We start from the raw sequence: 22,650 nt of genomic DNA on the forward strand, positions 1-22,650 counted from the left end.
TGTTTAAGTGGTATAACGATGCTTTATAGATTGGGACTTCTATTTTTTTTTTTAACTTAAATACATGCACCTATAAACCACAATGTACATAGATGCAGTCGAAGTAGAATCAATCAGTGGAGGGCTTGCAGTTGCAAATATGTCTTTAAGGCCCAGTAGAGTTGTGAGAGCCCTGAACTCTGTTCTTTTCTCTGAAGAATGAGATGAGACGGTCAGCTGTGCAGATCTCTGTGAGGATAAGGACAATACTACAATAGATTGTAACTTTTTTTTATTTTTTTTATTTGACTGGGGCAGAAAAAATCTGGCAAGATTTGATTAAGGTCTTTAAAGATAAGGGAGGGCAGGAAGGTTCAGCTCTTTTATCTCACAATCCACAATGTCCAAGAGAATGCATTAGTGTGCCATTTGTCTGTGTCACGGAGCTGAATTAAAGCTCGGTCCCCGCAGCAGGGGAAATGTCCTTTGACAGCACGTTAGCCACAGATGGCGGCCGGGCTCTCGTTGGACATCTTCGGGGATAACGGTTTCATAAAGTGCCAGCTTGGGGCCACTGACACGTTGAAAAAAAATGCCTGTGCTCAACCTTGTATGTCTGTGGTGGCGTGTGGAGGTCGGTGAGATGGCGAAGCTGCAGGAATCGATTGGCGCGGTCAGTGGAGCCCGCGGTATTGCGGTTGGTGTACTCCCCTCGCGCGCGGTTCTCCAGCTAGCTCGGGCAGCCCGGGGACGCGCGGCCCGGTCGTCCGGCTCATCAATATTCCTCTTTGTAAAGCATTATGGGAGAAGCGGTCCTGCAGTGTTTCCCCGCTCCGCCCCTCAGTGTCTTTAATTGGTTTTGGTCGGGTAATGAAGGCCGGCATCGATCCCCCCCCCACGTCCCTGCCGTGGAACGGAGCCAACCACCGCGGCCCCTTCGCTGGACATTGACCCCGACCCGCTCCTGGCCCCCCTCATGGGTTCCTAATCGAATTCCCCCCCCCCACACCCACACTTCCACTAATTGATCCAGAAGACTGACCTTTTTCCAGTGTTTGTTCCCCAGATACTGTACTCCTCATTTAGCTGCATTGCTGAGGGAGATGGGACTGCAGGTTTAATAAAAAATATGATAATACGGAATTGACCTCTTTGAGCTGTTATCTGAACTGCTGTATCCATGCTCCTTATCAGCATCATCCTGGCTTCTATTCTGCTTGACATACTCTGCATATGCATTATCTTATCTGTTCAGTTTGCATTACAGTAATAAAGCTCATATCATCTGGTAACACATTACATGTCAAAATACACCCCCCCCCCCCATTTCCATGGAGTTTGGAGTTTGCATAATGATGAATTCCCCTGAATATATGTCTTGCTAATCAATTTGTAAAACATCAAACAACTTTTACAGTGTTTTTTTTTCTTTTCCGTTGGTACAGATGGTGTATGTCTATTTTTTGCAGCAGTTGTTTTAATTATGTATTGTGAAGTGCAATAATTAGGTTAATTATGGAGACGCAGCTGCGCTGCTCACTCAGACAAAGATTGGGGATAGAGTTTAAGAATATATATGGATGAAAAGGAAACGTAAACACTTCTTGTGCCTGAAGAGCGATCATAATTAGTCTGCTACGTATGTCGTCTTTGTGCTTCATGCAGATTCCTGCTGCAGCCAGTTATAGCTGCTAACATGCTATTTTTGTAGAGCAGGGTAAGCAAGCTCAGAAGGCTGATGTTATTTGATTGGAACACACCTCGTTTAAAGCAAGCCTCGTTTTTCCTTTCGCTAACCGGCTCACCCCAGTTGCCGCCATCTATCACCTCATGTAGCCGTCTTAATGAGTGACTGTGGGGGATTTGTACTGTAAGTGTTCTCGTGTTGGCCTGGTGTAAGCGCGCTCTGTGCTGTGCCTCCTCCTCCCCCCAGACTGCAGAGAGATCCTGCTGCCGCTGATGACCGATCAGCTGAAGTTTCACCTGGAGAAGCAGGAGGAGCTGGAGGCCTGCTGTCAGCTGCTCAGCAACATCCTGGAAGTGCTGTACAGGAAGGACGTGGTCAGTGCCCATACTTCCCCCCTACACATGCTGTTTTACACACACGGCACACACAGGCACGCACACACGTGCACTCTCACACAAACAAAGGCGCACACACACACTCTCACGCATGCACACACGCAGGCACACACACACACACACACACACGCGCACACACACACACACGCGCACACACACACACTCGCAGCCACACACACACACTCACACACCTGCGCGTGTGCGCACACACACACACACACACTTGCGCGTGCACACACACACATTCACACACTCGCAGGCACACACACACACACACACACGCACATCATTGCTTGTTCAATCCCTACACCTTCAACCCCACCCCAACCCCATTCAAATGCCTAATAATGTCAGATTACCACTCAGTGCACATACAGGATCCTCACATTTCTGAGTGTCATTTACTTCAGAGTATTGATCCACAGACTCTTAAGCTTACAGCACCTGCCCCCCCCCCCCTTTCTCAGGAACCCCCCCCCCCCCTTTCATACAGCAGTATTATTCAATTACAGATAAAGACTCTCATGGAGAATAATGGGGTATTGAGCTTCTTCTCCCGACGTCTCAATTAATCAGTTGTGTTATTTAATTTGTGTCTGAAGGTTAGAAACTTAACTTAATTATTTCATGGAATTTTTCTTTAATAATTTATGTCGACGTTCCTCTAGTTGAAATCGATACGGCAGAAATCATTTCTTTGTGTGGTGTCGCAGTGCAAAGTTCCCGCTCATAATTACACCCATTTAATTATTTCTGCTTTTGTGCTCATGGGGGAAACCAGTTAAGAGACGAAAGTATCAGCTGTCTGACCATGTCTGTTGAGTACCTCACTTTTCTGTCACAGAACTAGTGAAGCTGTGCTCTGTATCTACGACAAACGGCAGTTTGAAGTGTGTGTATGCATATGTGTGTGTGTATATATATTGTGTATATATATATATATATATATATGCATCAGACCTGGGTCAAATACGTATTTGTTTTTGATTCAAATACTTTTCTACGCATTACTAGTCTTGTCTGATGTCTTGGAACCAATGAAATACTCTCAAAAAGTGTAAACCCCACCTTCTGGTCATATTGGCAGGCTCAGTTCTCAGTTACAGCAGGCAAGATCAATAGAGCACAGAAAAGTATTTGAATGCAAAACAAATGCATATGGATGCATATGCTCGCTCAGAGACTGAAAGCAAAGGGCAGCAGATGATTTGGAGATTTGATGTTGCGGCAGGTAAAAATGTTGGAATCCTTGGGGAGACTGGACTTTGCTGTTAAGTGCAGTTTCCAGTTGTTTTTGGACCGTCCGCAGTTAACCAGGTCATGGCTTTGCTTTAAGTCTCTGTGAGAGAGCACTCAATACGCGAGAGTTTATCGAGAACCTTCTGGAAACTTGTATTAGCAGTGCTTAGAAAAATGTTGTTTGCTCATTCGAGTGGCTCCTGGAATTGGAAAGCTTCTTGATGGGAAAGTGGTTTTAACGGTTGCCATTGGGGACCGTGGCATTGCTGTGTATGAAATGTGGGTACAAATGAACAGGTGCTTTTAACAGTCCGAACTTCCTCTACACTTAACCTTAAAAATTAACCCCTGAGCATGTCCCTATTCTGCCATTTGGGTTATGTTAAACAGTGTCCTTGCATACCAGTTACGTGGATGTATGTAAAATGTATGTGTACTAGTCTGCACAGACACCACCTGTAGCCTTTAACCCTGAACCCTTGACTCCTAGCCTCAGTACCTAACTGACTCCCTGACATGTTAACTTGTGTACTTACATGGTTGTTACACAGTGTAATCCATGTATAAGTGTGTAGGAATATTGGCTGGTGCATAGGCGGTTGGATTGCATGTTTTTCTCTTTATGCCCGCCCTCAGGGCCCCACGCAGTGGCACGTGCAGATCATCATGGAGAAGCTGCTGAGGACCGTGAACCGCACGGTCATCTCCATGGGCCGCGACTCCAAGCTCATCGTAAGTGTCTCTCACGAGTTTCACAAACGGCGGTGAATGTGAGGTCTCGTGGACCTCTTCATTGTCCTTTTGAGCTGTTAACGTAGGCATGAGTTGCATTGTTTTCCATTCATCTGAAATGAGCTTTGATATGCATTGAAGGTAACGCTATGTCTTCCGGTACGTTATTGTACTGCGCAATATGAAGCCGTTGCTGAAAAATGTGAAATGGTAGAATATGAGAGACAAACAATGTTCGCTTACTGTAAAGCTGTTGCTCAGAATTAAGGACGCGGAGTTAAGTTAAATGGAAACATAATTTGACAAACCTCATCGCGTGCTATGACTTGTTAATGGGATTGCGGTGGGTGTGATAGTGCAGCGGTGTGACTTTGAGTAGGAGGAACGGGAGAAGCGATCAGGGGTGCGACAGGTCGCAGCGTTTTTAAGAGAGGGTTGAATCTGGGAAGGGAACGGCTGGCGAGCCGTCAGCTTCCTGCGGTGTGAATACAGCGGGGAGCGTGAGCCCGCCCTGCCGCGCGGAGAGACGGCTCGCCGCTCGCCGCGGGGTCGTTCGGGGTTCCGTTCGTCCGGCGTGCCCTTCGACGGCATCGTCCCACGCGTCCCTTGCGGGGCCGTGTGAAGTTCGCCGGTGGTTATCCGCGGTCCTGGAGCACGAAACGCCGGGTCCGGTCGCACCGTCTCTGTTATTATTCACGCAGAGTTCTTCCTGGGTAAATCACACACCGGCGCTGGGGTCCGTCTCTTAATCCACCCCCGCGCCCCCCTTGGCTGAAACGCACTCCTTTCCCTTGTGTGTGAAGGGGAGCGACGTAATGCGTGACGCTCTTGCTAAACTCCGCTATCCCACGCTGCTCGGCGCAGCGTGGGGCTAATGGAGCCGTTTGGCTAACCCTGCCCCTGTCCCCGCTCCAGGCTCCCAGACAGCAGCCCGGGGCGCTAACTGAATGCTGCCCTGAAGCCTTTTCAGTTTCTCACTGAATGCTTCTCCTCTGGGCCCTCTCTTCCTTTACTATCCTCCCCTAAAGAGGGACATTTTTGGCCACTCCTGTCTGTTGTCAGCCATGACACACCCCTCACTTGATGCCTCTAGTTTCCACACCAAGAAGACCTATTTTGTCTCAGACCTGGCTCTGCTTGACCAGGCCTGAACTCTTGCGGTCCACTGCACATTTTATTCCCCTTAGAAAATGGACAAAAAAAATTATTTCCCAGTAAAGTAGTGGGGATTTTTTTTCTGCTGTAATGAAAATGTTACAGTATGTAAATATTTCTTGCTAATGCATAAGCTTTACTTTTAAGTGTAATGTCATCATGTGGTGATATTGCTTACAAATTGAGTTGTTCACTGGCTTGGACAGTAAGCCTTGTACTTAGTCATTGGTGACTGGCGTACACTGCCAAGTGTGTCTGTACGGACAGAATGCATGATTAAGTAATTTCTCTCAAAATGTATTTCAGTAATCAGTGAAAAGCCATGGAAAATATAAATGTTATTTTGGAGGGAGCTGACTCAATTTGGTTTCTCTTAAGACTTCTTTGATTGATGGAAGTGCTCAGCTCAGCTCCAACTGAACTAAAAAAAAGAAAAGACTAAGCATCTGTTTCCAGTTTCAATATTTACAATCCTTCTTTTTCTGCCGTTTCCCTCAGTATTAATATTCCCTCTGAGTTTTGTGAAGCGCTCGTTCAGTTGGTAACCGGCTTGTCTCTGCGGTCTTTGTGAGGGGCTGTAACGAACCCCCAGATACAGTAAGTGGGGAGCCGTAATGGCTGCTCACGGCCGATAAAGGTCTCATGAGGTCTCATGCCGCATGAATTCCCAGTGTCAGTTTGGGAAAATGTAGAAGGACCCTCGACCTGTTGTGCAGCCTGCACTTTCTGTGTCTCGCAGTTCTCGTCGCCTTTGCCGTCGCGGGTGCCGCAAGGCGCACTTTACATCTTCTGGAACCTCTTCAGACTCCACTGGAAGCCACTGGCTGCTGCTGCCGTAGGTGGCTGCTCTTGTTTGGCACGGTTGGGATTTTTGGCATCAGCGCCAGCAGTACTGCATCCTGGGCCATTGATTATACAGCTTTTTGGCATTTTTTTTTCTCTCTCTAAAACAAATCCCGTTTTAGCTCTGCAGCGTGCGCGTCCAGGACGCCTGACTCAGTCATTAATTGTGAATGCGGGGCCGCCGCTCGCTGTGCCCTTGAAGCCGAACCGTCCTCCCACGCCGTCCCCCGTGTTCCCGTAAAGCGCACGCTCCCGTCGAAGCCCGCCGCCGCGGGCGAGCCACGCGTCGGGCGCCCTCACGACCGTCATAACACGCCTCTGAAGATTGTCGTGACAAGTCCGCTCCTCTGGCAGGGAAACGAGGTGGCCGTTGTTGCAATTCTGAGACCGGGAAACGGCGTAACATATGTCAGTGAGTTGTCGGGGAGCGGAGGTGGGCGGAGTTGAATTGCTGTCATTTTTCAGGATGGTCTGGAGTCTGCATCCTTTCGACTAGGAGATCTGGAGTTCGGTAGCTGCAGTACGCAAAGATACTGCAGTAACTGTCATTAACTATTTGTTGAACAGGTTTTTTCCAGCTTTATTTCTGATTATTGGGTTTATACCAATGCTAGGCCACCCACTTCATAATACAGCTACCACCATTCTCCAGTAGGGTTTCACTAGCTCTGCCCTACTGTCTGATGGGATTTCACTGGCTCCGCCCTACTCTCTGATAGGGTTTCACTCGCTCCGCCCTCTTTTCCTTTGCAGTATGTCACAGATTCCATGCCTTTTGAATGATGCCAGGCGAATTTAACCAGTGTAATATCATCAAGTCTACTGGCTGTGGACTACGTACTTGTCTCTTGCTGTTGTTTCTTCTCCCTTAGGAAAAAATGTCTGATTTTTCCACTCCACCGAGAAATTTGAAATATTGCATTTTGGCAAAGCTGATTTGTTATCCACTGGTGCTCGGAGTGCAGATAGCGCTGTTATTCAAACAGATAGCTGTGCATTACCTTACGATTTGTGGTTAACATCCATACCTAATTGGAGGCTTTCATGTTTTCATGGGGGGAAAAGTCAATGCAGATTAGGAAGTGACCCTTAGGGGAAGCGTTTAGTCTAATTGGACATGCCGAGCCCCGTGTCAGTGGCCCTTATGCGGATGGTTGACGGAGGCTTAGCACATGTAGACAACCCCTGCATCACCTTTTTTTATTTTTGTCGAGAAACCGCGTGCGATGCCTTCTGGGGGAAAGGTGTTTTATTTGAGGAAGCGGTGCATTGTGGTTTTGGCGCTTGTTAGTTTTAGCTCCCCCGCGTTCCCGCCCTCGACCCGCTATGGCGGCCTGGCGGCTGCCCGTCCGTTAAGCCCGACCCCGCCGCGCCGTCGCGAACGGAACGCCCGGGTCGCGGCGACCGCCTGATTTCCCGAGCTCCCGTCCCGCGCGCTCAGAATAAACTCAGAGCGCCGGTTTTAAGACCGGGTCTCAAACAGCCCTTCACTTAACGGTCAGTGAGACGGTCGGTAAATTTCTTAAAGGGGCTCCTGCCTCGGCTAAGATTCGGTCCAGGCCCGGCCGGTTCTCCCTGCGGTCGGCCCGCCGGCGGCACGGTCCCGCAGGCGGCCGTTCGGCAGTAGGCCCCGCTTTCGCGGAACGGCCGACCTTGCCCCCCGATTTCTGCATTAGCTTTCCTCCCCTCTCACTTCCTCCATACGCAGAATTCAGACGAGGGCAGGGGTCGTGACACGGAGTGTACGCAGCGCCGAGTTTGTAAGCATCGCGTTTCCGGCGCGTTTCCAGTTTTACGCGGTCCACGCTACATCAGAGCGACCGCGGCTCCTCTGCCGCTCGGCCTTCAAAGACGCCGTTTCCCCCCCCCGTCGTGTACAGAGGGCAAGCGCTCACGCTCTGCAGATGAAACGGCAGCCGCGCCTCTTTCGCGCGCTAATTTTCCATGCAGATCAGTTCCGTTTAAACAAAAGCAAAACAAAATTTCAGGCACAGTAGGATCTTCATACATTTTAAATAATCTTGAGACGTGCATAAATATATACGTAATTGTTTGTTTTTCTGAATGCCGTTTTCTGATTGTACTCTGATTGTCTCGCAGCAGCAGGAATTACTGTAGATATTGATCATTCCTGGCATGCCAGTGTGTCTTCTGAGTTATGTTCTTTCGGATCCTTTTGGTAATGGAACAGATCCATTTCACTTTGCTGGGCCATATTGCTGTCTGCTGAAGCTGCTCACTCACTTATTTTATGTTCCCTGTGCTGTTCTCCCTGATGCAGCTCGTTCTTGGACAGACTCTAACTGTGTGTACAGTGTGCTTTCATGTGTTCTTGCAAACCAAAGCAGAAGTGAAAAAGCAGTAGTGGAAAGTAATTTTTAAGTATAACTTAAAATCTCATGGCACTGACTTGTGTGTCTCTGTGTGTGTGTTCGTGTGTGTGTGTGTGTGCGTGCGTACGTGTGTATGTGCATGCGTGTCTGTGTGTGTGTGTGTGTGTGTGTGCGTGCGTGCGTGTGTGTATATGCATGCGTGTGTGTGTGTTTGTGTGCGAGGGGATAGTGGGAAGGGAAAGGAGGAAATGCAGAGGTACTGACAGGGTACAGAGCAGACTGTGCTATATGGAGCTGCTGTCCAGAATATAGATTTCAGTGCGGTATAAAACCCTTTTCTCTCCAGTTCAGACAGTGACTGAGCTACCTTGATGCCAGTCATTTTACTGTAGTATCAAGCTGTTCTCTTTGGAAACAGAAGGGGAGGTATCGGCCTGTGTCCCTGTGGAATACACTGAGTCTCCTCTACCAGTGTACCTATATACATGCACAGACATACACATGCAAGTGCACATGCTAAAGAATTTTTTGTGTAGGTGGGCCATGGTATACATACTCAAACTCCACCTATTTCTTTTGTGTGATGGGACGTTTTAGTGCAGTCATGAACATTTTATATATTCAGCCTTTAATTAAATGACTACACTTTCACAAAGTTACTTTTTCCCTCCATGTCCGGCATGGCATTTTGTCTTGAACTTAGCAGTGTTGAGCTTTGGCCTCTTCTTCACTCCCCGTGGTGGATTTTTCTGGTTGAATGTGCCGGGGTTTTAATGTCTGCCGACTCACTGTGTGGCTTTATGTGAGGATGAAACAAGAGGTCAGCGTTTATCGAGTCCCTCGCCATCACAGCACCCCCAACTGCTCTGCTGGGGCTTTGCACTTCAACTGTAGAACCTCCCTTCCTAATTTCAGTAAATTGCATAAGGCACCTAGCGCAGCATCTTGCAGTTTTCCCCACCTTGTGCTGTGTGCATTTATCCTCAGTTGACCGTTCAGTGTGTCCTTGCCTGGGCCGGAACACAAACTCCCCTGGGTAGCGGCTCAGTTTGCCAGTCCTTTGTGGATCGCTGCCTCGCACGCGTAGGTACGCCGTAGATCCAGGTAGCGGCCAGCGCAGCGGGTTGGAGGAAAGGTCTTCCTCTCGCTCTCCCTTGCTTTACCCTAGCTCTCCCTCTTCCTCTCTTTATATTTGTTCTCTATTCTCACTCTCCGTCCGCTCTCGCTCTCGCTCTCTCTTTCTCGTTGTCTTTCCGTCTTAGTTTTCGCCTCTGTTTTTTTCCGCCTGCTGTACAGAAGAGCGTTTCCAGCAGGCTGCAGCACTCCAGCCCAGAGCCCCCCCCCGGAGACAGGGCCATTTCAGCCATTAATGGGGACGCGTGACTCGGTTCGGTAGTGGAGGTGGTCGCTGGGCACCCTCCCCGCAGTGCGGGGAGAAGGAGGAGGAGGAGGAGGAGGGGGCCGAACTGCGAGGGTAATGAGAGCGAAGCTCGGCTAATCACGGCATAGAGTGGTAAAGCCGTCACCTGCCAGCTGATGCCCTCCTCCGCACAAGGGCACTCGTGAGGGGGGAAAGAGCTTTCGCGAGCGGGCGGGAGACGGCGCGGGAGGGAGCGGGCGGGGCACCCTGCGTTTCTCTCTCTCTCTCTCTCGCTCGAGCCGGCCACGGGGCCACTTCCCCCTCGGGGGGAGCCGATACAGTTTGTGAGAGGCGTGATGTTTTTGAAGTGGTTGCACAGCCTGACAATCATGTGCATATGCGCGTGTTCTTCTCTCTCTCTCTCGCACACACACACACACACACGCATGCTCGCACACAAACACACACACACGCGGTTCATGCAGACAGTGTAGTTCAGATTTCAAAGCCTAGCCTCCTCAGTCACCCCTCTGCTCTTGGCTTTGTTATTGAAGCTAATGTCCTAGCTTCGTATTGATTACTCCTATGTTACGTACCAAAAGAAACCATGGATAAATACATATATCAACATAAATTAGTCTTGGGCCTCAGGAGGAATTATGCATTGGTAATACTGAACTTTGAACACACAGCACATTAAAGAGCTAGTATTTGAAGCCCTTATTTGAAATTCCTCCAGCTATCTGTTTCAACGCCGTGTCTTGACCCCCGTTCCTCTGCATGTAATGTAAATGCCTTGTTGAAGGTCAACACGAGCTTCCCGTCTGGGACCTGGATCCATAGTCCCTTGGTGCAGTTAGGTGAAACCGATGTCCTATCTAGACCATTGCTGGTACAGACTGCAGATCAATGCCCTGGTGAAACAGACCATGAGGGAGGGGTAGGCTGTGTCCCTGTGCGAGTCTGTGCAGCTGGGAGCGGGAAGGAGGGCTGGGGCTTTCAGGTTAAGGCTGCTGGGCTACCGCCAAAGCTGGGTCCAATCAGAGCGAGCTTTGTAGGAAAGGGGCTGGCTTTGTGTGGGGGGGGGGGGGTAGCTGATGATGACTGCGCAGTTTCTGTCTTGTCAGCCTCGTGATAAATCGTCACAAGCTTCCACGACGAGCCGTACACTTCACAAAGAAATAAAATAAAATTGCTCAACTTCGTAAATTTGATTGATTAAAAAACAAAAAGTACCCCGTATATTTTCACGTTTTATTTCTCGTAATAAATCCTTTCATTTGACTTAAAAACAGTATAAAATACACAATATTGCACATAATAAATCAATTGCACTTCTTTAAGGTACAGATAAACATCTATGTCTCTTTATGCTACAGTCGAACTATTTGAAATTCAAACCCATCCTGTACAAGTCAGAGAGGTGTGTTTAGTGAATTCTGTATAAATAACAGAAAGCCAAAGGCATGGAGCTGGCATGGGTAGCTGGCCAATTGACCGGTTCTACTAAGCAGTATCGTCATGTGGCATTATGATAATTATAGCTCGTGGATTTTTTTTATGCCCTTTGAAACACTTTGGCACATTTCATTTCTCTACCGGGCAGTGATTTTTGGCTTTGTTTGTCACTTGCTATGCTCTGCAAGCCGTCGACTTAAAATCATTCATACAAAACACAGGCAGCAGACCCATATTTTAAAATAGTATTAGCCCTATTGTGTTCTTAACAACATGTACAAATAGTTTCGCTGGAAATCATTCGGTACAAACTTCATCCGGGGTCCGTAAATGTCTCACCACTTGATTGCTTGATTTGTGTGTGTCCGTGCGTGCGCGCGTGTGTGTGTGTGTGTGTGTGTGTGTGGGAGAGAGAGAGAGCGAGGGACAGAGGGAGAGAGAGCGTGTCTATGTGTGTGCATGTGTCCTGTGACTGGGGAAGGGGGGCCTGAAAACTAGGTTTGAATGCTAATATAACGCGTACCCAGAATCTTGTGTCACTGCACTGCATGGATTGTTGACGTGGCCACTTTGGCTTTGCGCAGACCACGGAAGCAGCTAGTCTAATAGTCAGCAAAAAAAGAAGGACTTGAATGCAGTGTGGACAGACACTCGGGCCTGTTGCATTCCCTTTTGGAGTCTTCAGCTGCTGACGCGGGCTTCTGAAGTGTCCCATATTAATACAGTCAACAGCCAAGTCGCTGTTGAGTAATTATTTTGTGGTGCCTGATGGGAGCCGTGAAAATGCAAAGGGTGAGTTATTGAAGACGCATAAAAAAACAGCTCTTGGCCTCTTGGATGGATTGAGCAGAGATGAGCTGTCTACCTTTTTTTTTACTGCTGCAAAATATATGCTGGAATCAAGTGGGCTAGCTTACGAGCAGCCTATCTGTCATGGTTTAGCAGACTACAGAAATTTGTCTTTAAGAAGTGTAACAATAAAGCTTTATTTTTGTGTTTTATCCTTTTCAGCGACTTTCACCGTTGCTTAAAAATGATCAGGCCATTGGTACCAAATACTGTGCAGTTAACAAATGGTTGACCCCCCTCCACCCCCCCGCCCCGCCCCCCACCCAATACAGCAGCATAATAAACATAATAAACTGGTATATTTTAGAGTGAGATAAAACTTCATATATGTGTCTAGAAAATTACATTGAGATGCCTAGCTTAACAAATATTCATAGAAAAATAGCCTATTTCATTCTTTTTTTTTTCGCATATTACTGTTGATAATTGCAAAGTCAAGAGTATGTGGAGATACTTTCAGGTAATGGAATTCCAGTGTCGTCCTGGGTATGATTCTGGACTAAAAAAAATAGTCAAGTCTTCAGTTGTGGTCTTTTTTTTTCTCTATGCATAATGCATCCTGAAGATATTTTAAAAGTGATTTTTTGTGCTTTGCCTATTAGCAGATATGCTGTTGAATCTGTTTGTGGGCGATACCAGTGGTCCACACAATTCGACACAAACTCAATTTCCCATACTTCCAACAAGGTCCCTCAAAAACAGACCAAGGCCAGCATGTAGGAGGGAAAAAAATGGCAAAAAAGCATCTCCCGAACCCATGACTAAAAGAGAAAGGAAAAGAAAGTGAGACCGAAATATTAATAAATAATTAACTCTCCATCCACAGACTTGCGTTTGAATAAATAAATAAATAAATAAATGGAAGAGTAACTCCAATTTTGCTTCGCACCTTGGTGATCTGCAAATAAGTTGGCACGGTGTAATTTCACGCCCTGCTTCTGGAAATTAGTTCAAAATAACGTCGAATCCCTTTTGGAAGCCGTGAAAAAGAAAGAGAGGAGGGGAGAAGGAAAAAAAAAAAGTCGCACTTCCTCACAAGGCTCTTAGCTCGTTTTCAGGCGAAGATCATGGGATTTCACCACACAGTCTTATATCCGGGACGCACACCGAATGTGCGGGGGGAGGTAACGTGGGGGGGGGAGGCGGGGGCGGGATAAACGTCTTTTTCTTTTGTATTTTCGGGATCCCCTTTGATGTTCGAGAGCACGCTCCCCGCGGCGTTCAAAAGCGAGGAACAAAACCGAAAAGCCCGGCGAGTTTCATAGGAACCAGAGTTTCCAGCGCGCGTGCTTCTTGGACTCTGTTTTGGACTTGCGTTTGGGGGTGGAGGTGAAGGCCTCCTGGGGGTAAGGCAGAGGCGGGAACTGAGGCTCCTCCGTGGGGCACAGCTTCTTCATGAGCGGCTGCAGCTTGTCCTCCTGCTGCTTGAAGTCCAGCTCCACACTGCAACACAAAGACACGTTCAGGGCCAGCGTTAACGCACCGGTACAGCCGTCTCAAATCAGCGTCTGATGTAGCGACTGGCGCTAATACACACATACACATCATCAACCCTGACCTTCCTCTCCGCCATTTTTCGCTTCCTAAAGTAATAGTCATCTGTAGGTTTTTGACGGAGCAGTACGGTACATGCGGGGGGGCGGGGGGGGACGCCAGACGCCGGAGCGAAACCTGTCGCTTCCGCTCGGCGACGCTCCCCGGCGCGGGGCTGCAGCTATCGGGGGTTTATCTTCGAGAGCCGTCACGCTGTAATCCCTGGCCTACCCGGCCGGCTGGTTTCGGGGCTGTGCGAAGTTAAACACTCAGATTAAAGCATTCACTGCCGGAAGTGGGAAGAGTTTAATCCCTTAAACCATTCACGAGCCCGGGAGGATCCTGGAAGCCTTACCAAGACAACAATAGGTAAAGGAAAAAAAACCCATATCTCTGACCGTTGACTGCTATTCCGATGTGTATAGACGGGATAGTTATATGACTGCATGCGGTCGCATGCCATTTCCCACAGAGAAGTATCATTTTTGACATTCCGGTGGATGGCTATAGGGTACTGTATGCACTTTCTTTACTCCATTTCGTTGTATAGGCCCATATTTTTTTCTTGCTTTTGAGGTACATTAAGAGTGATAAAAGAATAATTTACCTTCTTGAAAAGTAAAAAAAAACATTAATTGCATTACATTACATTACATTTATACATCAAGATAGGGAGAAATCCATTGAGGTCTGATGTCAGCTTGTCGAAGTTTGCTGGGCGTATGGAATCTACTAGAATTTTTTTTACATTTACGACCCACAATCAAGTTCCAACATTTGGGGCTGTGAGAGTGTGGGTGAAGCGGCCAAACAAGCCCTCTCCACCGCTAAACAACTGAATATAGGCCTTCGACATTAGGGCACACGTCAAAATTACATCGCCTTTAAGTTTGGACACGTCTCATGCTTCTGGATGGGATAATAATGGGCTTTCTCAAGACGCGACGGTTTCGATTACAAGGTGATTATTCTGACCACAGCCTGTAGGCCTGTGGTGCAAATGAATCGCTACTCTCCCTGAAAAGTGAAAACGATCAGTCATAATCATATGCAGAACCCTGTGGTGGAAAACAGATACATAACACCCCCCCCCCCACCCCCACTTCCTACTTTCTGGCGTCGTAGTGTCAGATGAAGGACAAAGCATTATGAGTCTCGAGTGCGATTTGCGAGCTCGGTCTGAGCGGAGCGGTGTTTTGACAGACGCGGGAGTGGCGACGAGACGGAATGTTTTCGGCGCCGTCGAGTTTTCCGTCGGCGTCTCCTGCGCCTTTCGCCGCCGAGCGCCGGGGCCCTTTTGAAAAGAGGCGCGGCGAAGCGGAGGCAGTTATTAAGGAATTAATCACTCGGCAGAAGCATGTAATTATGCGGTAATCAATTCAGTCTTGTTTTTGCAGAAGGGGACCGGCTGTGTGAGAACGGGAGCTGAGGCGTCTTCCGATAAAAGCCGGGCGAAGCCTTCCGCTTCGCGAGGGACCTGGACGGCGCGGCGCGTAGGCGATCGCCGCTCTGTTAACGAGAAGCGTTTTTGGCGCTGGTGGCCGTCGGTGCGCGTTTTCGGGCGCTCGGCCGTCGTACCCACTCGAGACGGAGCGGGGTCGGGCGCAGGCGTCCGTATTGATGTGGCTAAAGCGTGTCCCTGGCCGGTGCTGCCTGTCGTGGTCTCTCTCTCTGCACCGCCTCACAGCCGCTCTCCACTCTGCCCTCGTGCTGCTGGACTATGACAAGCTGCCAAGATCCCGGCAGCGCCGATAGCACTTTCATTCACTGTCAGCCGACCCGTTTCAGTCGACGCCGCCTTTATTTAGCATTAAATGGGCGCGCGTCCGTATGTTAGAATGCGATTACTGCACACGGTAAGCCGCTGAGTTCCTCTTCCCATGACTTGAGGACGAAGTCTCTCTTTTTGGTTTTTATCCATTTTTTGATGGGGTGTGGGTCTTTCTCATTTCATTTCTTAAAAAAATAGTATCAGTTTTAATGTTCTCAGAATATTCATAATTGCAAATAATATTTAATGATTATTATTATTCATAATTGCAATAATATGACAAATAATAATAATAATAATGCTACATTTGGCACCCAGCATGGGTCTGCAAACGTATATACATTCACCGGACACTTCATTACCTGCAAACTGCACCCGTTAACGCCAATATCTAATCAGACATTCACGTGGCGGAAACTCAATGCACTTAGGCATGTAGACATGGTCAAGACGATCTGCTGAAGTTCAAACCAAGCATCAGAATGGGGAAGAAAGGTTATTTAAGAGACTTTGAATGTGACATGGTTGTTGGTGCCAGACGGGCTGGTTTGAGTATTTCAGAAACTGCTGATCTACTGGGATTTTCACGCACAACCATCTCTAGGGTTTACAGAGAACGGTCCGAAAAAGAGAAAATATCCAGTGAGCGGCAGTTCTCTGGGCGAAAATGCCTTGTTGATGGCAGAGGTCAGAGGAGAATGGCCAGACTGGTTGGAGCTGATAGAAAGGCAACAGTAACTCAAATAACCACTCGTTACAACCGAGGTATGCAGAATAGCATCTCTGAACGTACACCACATCAAACCTTGAAGCAGATGGGTTACAGCAGCAGAAGACCACACCGGGTGCCACTCCTGTCACCTAATGAAGTGGCCGGTGAGTGTGTATATAATATATATATATATATATATATATATATATATATATATACATATACATATATATATATAACCAATTCCCAGCCCATGGTTGGACAACCATGGTTCTCCAGCACACCTTAAAATTTTAAAATTACCAGCCATGCTTGCCACTGGCACAGTCCAGATTTGATTCAGACACGGTATGGTGCCTTAACCAAATGAGCCATCCAGCAGCTTCAGAATAATAAAATTATTGTTTAAAATTAAAATAATTCCGTGAAATTATTGTTTGAGCCCTGCTCCAGTTCTGCTGTGGGGCTGCTCAGTCTGGCTGTGATCTGCAGCTGTGAAAAGAATCCATGTGAGAATGCTCTATGTAGAGGCTGCGAACAACTTTTCACTTTAAAATAAAGTGCTTCTTTGCCACAATGGGGAGAAAGCTACGTAACAGTCGAGAAATCATGACTCAGTTGTTGCGTTTCTAGCTGGAAATACTTTTTTAAAAAATGCTTCTAGCAGCACATTTGACAGGTTTGATTGCAGGCACCAAGAGCCATTTAGTTCATAATTAATTGGGGGGGCTGTCGCCGCACAATCGACTTTTCCTCCATTACACCGAGCACGTCAGTGTGCAATTTGCTTTTGCTGGCCTGTGATTATAGAGAGAAAAAAATGTCAATATTGACTTACTCATCGCTCTTCGTACTTATTTGAGCCCGGAGTAATGGCACGCTCTATCAATGGTTTGATTAAGTTTATTTTCCTTCTCTTGCATTCCTTTTCATTCTTTGACGTTGTTGCGTGCCCCTGTTCATCTTCCCGTTTTAGAAATGCAGAGTCATCTATTGTTATGCAATGGCTTTGCAGTTGCCTCACTAGCTAGCTAGAATAGACAGTGGAAGGTGCCACTTTTCAAAATCAACTGTCAATTAAGTTGATGGGCATTCTGCACTGTCAGAATTTCTGGCATAAAATGTAGTAAATTTGTAGATCCAAAACTGATGGAGGATTTTTATTGGAGGGGGGCGACGTTCAGTTTATTGGTTTCATTTGGCACTTGCACAAACATTCCTTCGCTCCTAAACCCAGACAGGAGACTTGAGCAATGAGAAATCCCATTGCCTTACTGGCAGTATTATTAAGGTACAGTACTCTCCAGCTGCCAGTTATTGCCCTTGTCCTACTGCTGACACCAAGTTACAGTAGTTGTGATTCCACGCTGGTTTGCCCTGTATTTGTGCTGTGTATCTACAGTGTTCTTCTGTATTAAGAACTGTTCATACATACATTTTTCTGTAAACTGAAAGCACCGGTACCTATGTTCTTGTAAGTCTCTGATACATAATTTCCTCCCAATGCTTAACTGACCAAAAAAAAAAAACCACTTACATCAACGATTCATCGCGTTGTTAGAGGAAAGCATTCGTTCAGATAACCGCAGAACAGCAGAGTCAGTGCATAGTCCACATCGGGGAGTCAGCTTCCAACTTGGGTATCTGCTTGCACTCAATCGATCTGACTTGCCTGACAAGTAACCATGAACCTTATAGGTGTTTAGCCCTGCTCCCGTGCACCTGTATCCCCTGCATGCTGTGGAGCTCACAGTCTCCTTTAAACTTTCTTTTGCTGTCTGCCTTTTGATGTGAATGCCTTGAAGCCGCTTTGCCTGCGGATTCTTCTAGAATGCGTTTGGGATTTCTGTGGACATTGTTGGCATCCATGCAGCTCATTTGACCTTAACCAGTGCGCCCCCCCCCACCACACTTCACTTCAGAATGACTAAATATATGCACAATCACGCGTACAGTTTTAAAGTTGAAACCTAGCGTCCCTCCCTTTTGCGCATGATGTTTCTCATAGCTGAAACTCGTGAGCTCCATTTTTGGATCCTTGACAGTCTTGCTGTCTATAAAGTATAAGGTGTTATTTCACCAGTCACATGCTATTAAGTTTTGTTCAAGATAGTTGGAGATGGGAACAAATGCATTCGACCGGGGAGCGTGAGGCGTATACAGGCTACCAATTTCCAACACCGCCTCATTAGGAGAAGAACATTCTGAAAAGATAATCATCTGCTCTGAAAATATTCGAAAGTCTCTTTAATGAAAGATTCATTATTCTCTCCGTTTACAGCTTATCTGTATCTCCTTGCAGTAATGCCAAAGGGTTTGGTGTGCTACAGTATACCGTTTCTGCAGCAGAGAAGCAGTAAGAGTTGATTTTTTTCCCCCCACCTTGGCTAGTTCCCCAAGTTTGAGAGAACTTTTGCAGTGTTACAGAACTTCTGTAACCTTCAGCTCTATGCTCGCGGTGGGTGGGATGGGGAGGAGGTGACGCAAATGGGAAACATTGCTGTTTTCCCATTTTTGCACACCGCCCCCCTGCCCTGAACCTCTCACGTCCCTGTTCCCTCTCTTCTCGATCTGAGGAGAACTGTAGTCCTGCCCTTGCCTGCCCGGATCCCCGCGGTTTCCACGAGCGTCACATCGGTATCTATGGCAACCGCCTGACCGGGCCAACAGCTAGTACATTCTTCCGCAAACATCTTTACGCTTTAGAAACATGAAGAAACGCACGCCGTACGCTAGCAAGGCCCCGCTTTCACGCCGGAGTAAGCGTTGTAATTTAGCACGCCCACAGCCTTTTGGCTGGATTCCCGCTGGGCCGAGCGGAGCCCTCGATTCCCCGCTGAGCGCCACTCGCGCGCTCGTCGGAAGCGTGCTGCTTGTTTACGTTTTTTTTTTTTTGCCCGCTTCCTCCCGATTCGGGAGCCGAGGCGGACTACGCCGCCGCCGCCGCCGCGGGCCGCTCGATCGGTCGAGCACCCTCCTCCGTCCCGTAAGCGTCCTCGCCGCCGGAATAATCATCGCCGCGAATCACGACGTTGCCGTTACGCTCACGGAAACCGCATTATCGGGCGCGTTAGCACGCGGCGCGTCGGACCGTGACTGGCGGCGAAGTGCCTCGAGTGTGTCGCGCGAAGGAGAACTCGAGCGCGTCGGCAAACGTAGCTTCCTCTAATCAGAGCCACTTAGATGTATCTTCCCATTTAATCAACGCATTAGACGATATTTTGGGGTGGCGCGAGATAATTCGATTACGGGCCTTCACGGCGAACAGAGTGGTTATAAGAACCCCGGCTTGAAGAGCCAGTCTTAAAATAAATTGAACGCTTTCGAATCCTCTTTCATGCCGCGACGGTCTTTATGCACTGTCGCATTCATATTCGCCCAGATTAAAGACCAGCCCGGGAAGATGAAAGCATTACTTTAATCATTTCTGCATTTCTGCTTTTTTTTTTTTTTCATTTTTATCGGGAGGTCTTTGACATCCCGAGAAACACCAGCACAATCAGCAGAGCAATTTACTCATTGCGTTTAATGAGACAGAGATGGAGAGAGGCTTTTGCTGGAATTATAATGGAAAGAGTCTTTGTCCTTGGTGCTTATCGATATGGGTATTTATTTAAACTGTGCCTGGTCAGAGTAGGGACGCTGTTTAATCACCCTTTTTTCTATGAAATCGTGCTGAAAGTAGACTGTTGGCTGTGTTGCATTGCGTTGGGAATCTGTCTTGTTGATCAACAGAGAAAATAATAGTACCTTTTGGGCTGTTTGCTGTAAGTTCTGCTGCTATGATGCACACCACGATGATTATGTACACATAAAATGAAGCCGCAAAATATCCTTCAATCTCCTGCCTTAAAAATTTGTCATGGCACCTCAGCCTTCAAAAGATCCTTTATCCGTGTTCTGCAGCGCTTTATCCTCTATTAAACCAACAAATCCTTCAAAACAGGCCACACTTAATTGTCTTAATAGCTTGAAGTAAATGCATGGTGACAAATACCTCAGCAGTTAAAAGCATCTTCACAGGGGACATTTTGTGAGTTCCTGTTTCTCCAGAACTAAAACTGTGAAGGCCGAGGACAGAGGGTCTAAATATATCTGTTGCGTCTTGATGTGACAGCGAGAGCAGAACCGGGATGTGAACCTAAACTGCCAGGAACGTCTTCTAACTGTGAGATGGTTCAAAAAGGCACTGCTCAACTTTTAAACCTCCTTTTTTTCCCTCAGAGAATTTCACATTTGTCATTTGTTTTTCTGTCTTCTTCTTGAGTCCCTCAGCTTGAAGCTGGCATCCAGCTCTTAGCCCTGTGGCCTTGTGTTTGTGAAGAACTGACCTTGAACTTGCAGCGCTAACCTAAATTTGGCATCTTCGCTTTGCTGTCTGTTGCTCTGAGAGAGGGACTGAGAGAGAGAGAGAGAGAGAGACTTGTTTCAAAAAACATTGTGCATATTTGCTTCACTATACAGTTGCGAGGGTCTATACATAAGAGCCAGCTTTTAGTGATTTTGTTTCCAGGGCTTTTAGTGATCTGCTTTCCTCTGAAACATCTGTGGGAGTCTCCGTCTCAAACCAGTCTGGTTGCGGGGAAAAATATTTTGTGCTCTAGCTTATCTTACTTCTTCAGTTGGTTAAAAATGCCCATAGTTCACGCAACATGTTCCAACCTTAAGTTCACAGTCGAGCTGGTGCTGGCCCAAGATAGAAGGAACATTTGGGACTGACTTGAAATGCTTTTGCAGTGAAAGATTTATGGGCGAGATGGGTTATGCAGTAAGTGCAGAGTAAAAAAACAAGTGCCCTTGCTTGACCCCCCCGCCGTGTCACGAAAGCTTTAATGGCTGGGGGTGGGCCTCTGGGGCTGAGGAGGTGGGTGGGAGCTGTCAGTCAGTCCCGCCCAGGTGGCCGACACCCCCGCCGGAACGACCCGGTGACGGGTCGTCACGGACGGAGCGGATTTGTCACCCACCCGGGGGTGGCGTATATAAACCTGGATCCTCCGAACCAGCAGATAAATTTGAACATCTTTAAGGATGTGTGTTCCTGCAGCCTGGGGTGAGAAATCGGTCTGGAACAGACCTCTGCCCCGGGGGCGGTTGGATTCGAGATTGCGGAAGAATCCGGAAGCGTCTGAACACCAGCTGAATTCTGGGCACAGCTCCTCTATTTAAGACCCTATGTTTTCTCCGATCGGTAGACGGGGGCTGCGCTTCTGTGGTAACCGCGCGGGCGGCCGCGACGACCGAACGCGGCGGTGGTTCGTGAACCGCGTCGCGGAGTCCCGCCGCGGCGCCGCGGCGAAGGGTGTGACGTCGAATCCGCTCCTCGCGGGCCGCGCTAGGCCGCGATCCTGCTCGACCGAGCGTAAAAACAGTGGCGTGACACCGCAATAAAACCCCCTCGCGTGGAGAATTGATCGGCGGGTTCTTTCCGCTGAGCCCTGGCCCGCTCGCCGCGCGCCGTTTCAGACGAACGCCGGACCAGAAGAGATGAATTTTCCGTCGAAGTGCGAGTGGAAGCGAAGTTTTCATGCGTAAATTACAGCCCTCGGATGAAAAGCGTTGTCACATTTCACTCCTTGACGGTATGGCGCATCATCGATCTGTCAGTCATGTAACGTTTTCCTCTGCAATCTCCCATAAAGCCCTAACAGCGCACAAGCAATTTTCCCCTATCTGATGGCACCTGTCCATTAGTAATCCTTATCTGTTGTCTTGGCACTGGCCTCTGTCTCTTTCTCTCTCTAGCTCTCTCAATCTCTCTCTCCCCTCTCTCTGTCTCTCGCAAAGTGGGTCTGCTAGGTACGGCTTTCTCCTTGCTTCTGCTCTCCTTGTCTTACACACACAAAAACTCCCAGAATTCAGAGGGAGATACAATCATAGTGCTGTGACGGCACCAGCGCGGCTGAGCGCAGCACACATTAATCCAGCGGCGATATCTGGACACTCGGCTAATTAACCGATCGGCTTGGCCTTTCCCCCCGTACCCCTCCGCGGTGTACTGACATAGCAAAAGAGAGACCGTATGGCTCTCGCAGAACTGCAGAAGTCACAGTAAGAAGACTGGGAATACAAAAAAAAACCAACCTGTAAATAATGCATGCGCTGTTCCGACATGTGTCACAGTTGGCCGTGTCCTGTCCGGTTCGATAGGAGAGGCTGCAAAGATAAGAACGTTTGAATGAGTAATTACCGGGCTCGTTTGGCCGTACCCTCCCCATTTGCTCAGGCTGAGTCTCATCTCGTTTGTCATTACTTATTAGCTCTCATAGTTAACGTGGGCCAAATTAAGTTATGTTTTCTCATTTCTGCGTCTCTTCACCGTGGAGAATAAAATTCCACCTCTCCCACCGAACCCGCGAGGTTTTAACGGGTCCACGCATGGAGACCCAAGACGATCCGTCAACCTTCTGCTCTTGACGACCAGACTTACGATCAGCTTTCCCATCTGCTGTCTTAACCTCCTAGCCTTGCCTATTAAATTTTAATTCTCGTGTCGGATCAGGGACAGCTGCAGTTGACCTGCTGAGAACTGTAATTGTTCATAGCTAGCAGTTATATGTAAATTTGCCCAACCTTATCACTGGTACTGTATATATAACTGACTGCT

General features: G+C 47.9%; 2 protein-coding genes across 5 annotated transcripts in view; one reads left to right on the forward strand and one right to left on the reverse strand.

Moving 5' to 3' along the window:
- Window positions 1–22,650, forward strand: part of dock1 (dedicator of cytokinesis 1) — a 236,223-nt gene that overhangs the window by 76,725 nt on the left and 136,848 nt on the right. For all 4 annotated transcript variants that reach the window (XM_064320731.1, XM_064320732.1, XM_064320733.1 and 1 more), the window contains exons 26-27: window positions 1,913–2,040; window positions 3,937–4,032. In XM_064320731.1, the coding sequence (XP_064176801.1) occupies window positions 1,913–2,040; window positions 3,937–4,032 (224 nt within the window). The remainder of the gene's footprint in view (window positions 1–1,912; window positions 2,041–3,936; window positions 4,033–22,650) is intronic.
- The window catches only part of LOC135247371 (inhibitory synaptic factor 2A), a 29,179-nt gene continuing 19,721 nt past the window's right edge, over window positions 13,193–22,650 (reverse strand). The window contains exons 3-4 of the mRNA XM_064320730.1: window positions 22,128–22,199; window positions 13,193–13,473 (exon numbers count right to left, since the gene is read on the reverse strand). Coding sequence (XP_064176800.1) covers window positions 13,290–13,473; window positions 22,128–22,199 — 256 coding nt within the window. The 3' untranslated portion in view covers window positions 13,193–13,289. The remainder of the gene's footprint in view (window positions 13,474–22,127; window positions 22,200–22,650) is intronic.

Source organism: Anguilla rostrata, chromosome 2, assembly GCF_018555375.3.
Source record: "Anguilla rostrata isolate EN2019 chromosome 2, ASM1855537v3, whole genome shotgun sequence".
In the NCBI taxonomy this organism is placed as follows: domain Eukaryota; kingdom Metazoa; phylum Chordata; class Actinopteri; order Anguilliformes; family Anguillidae; genus Anguilla; species Anguilla rostrata.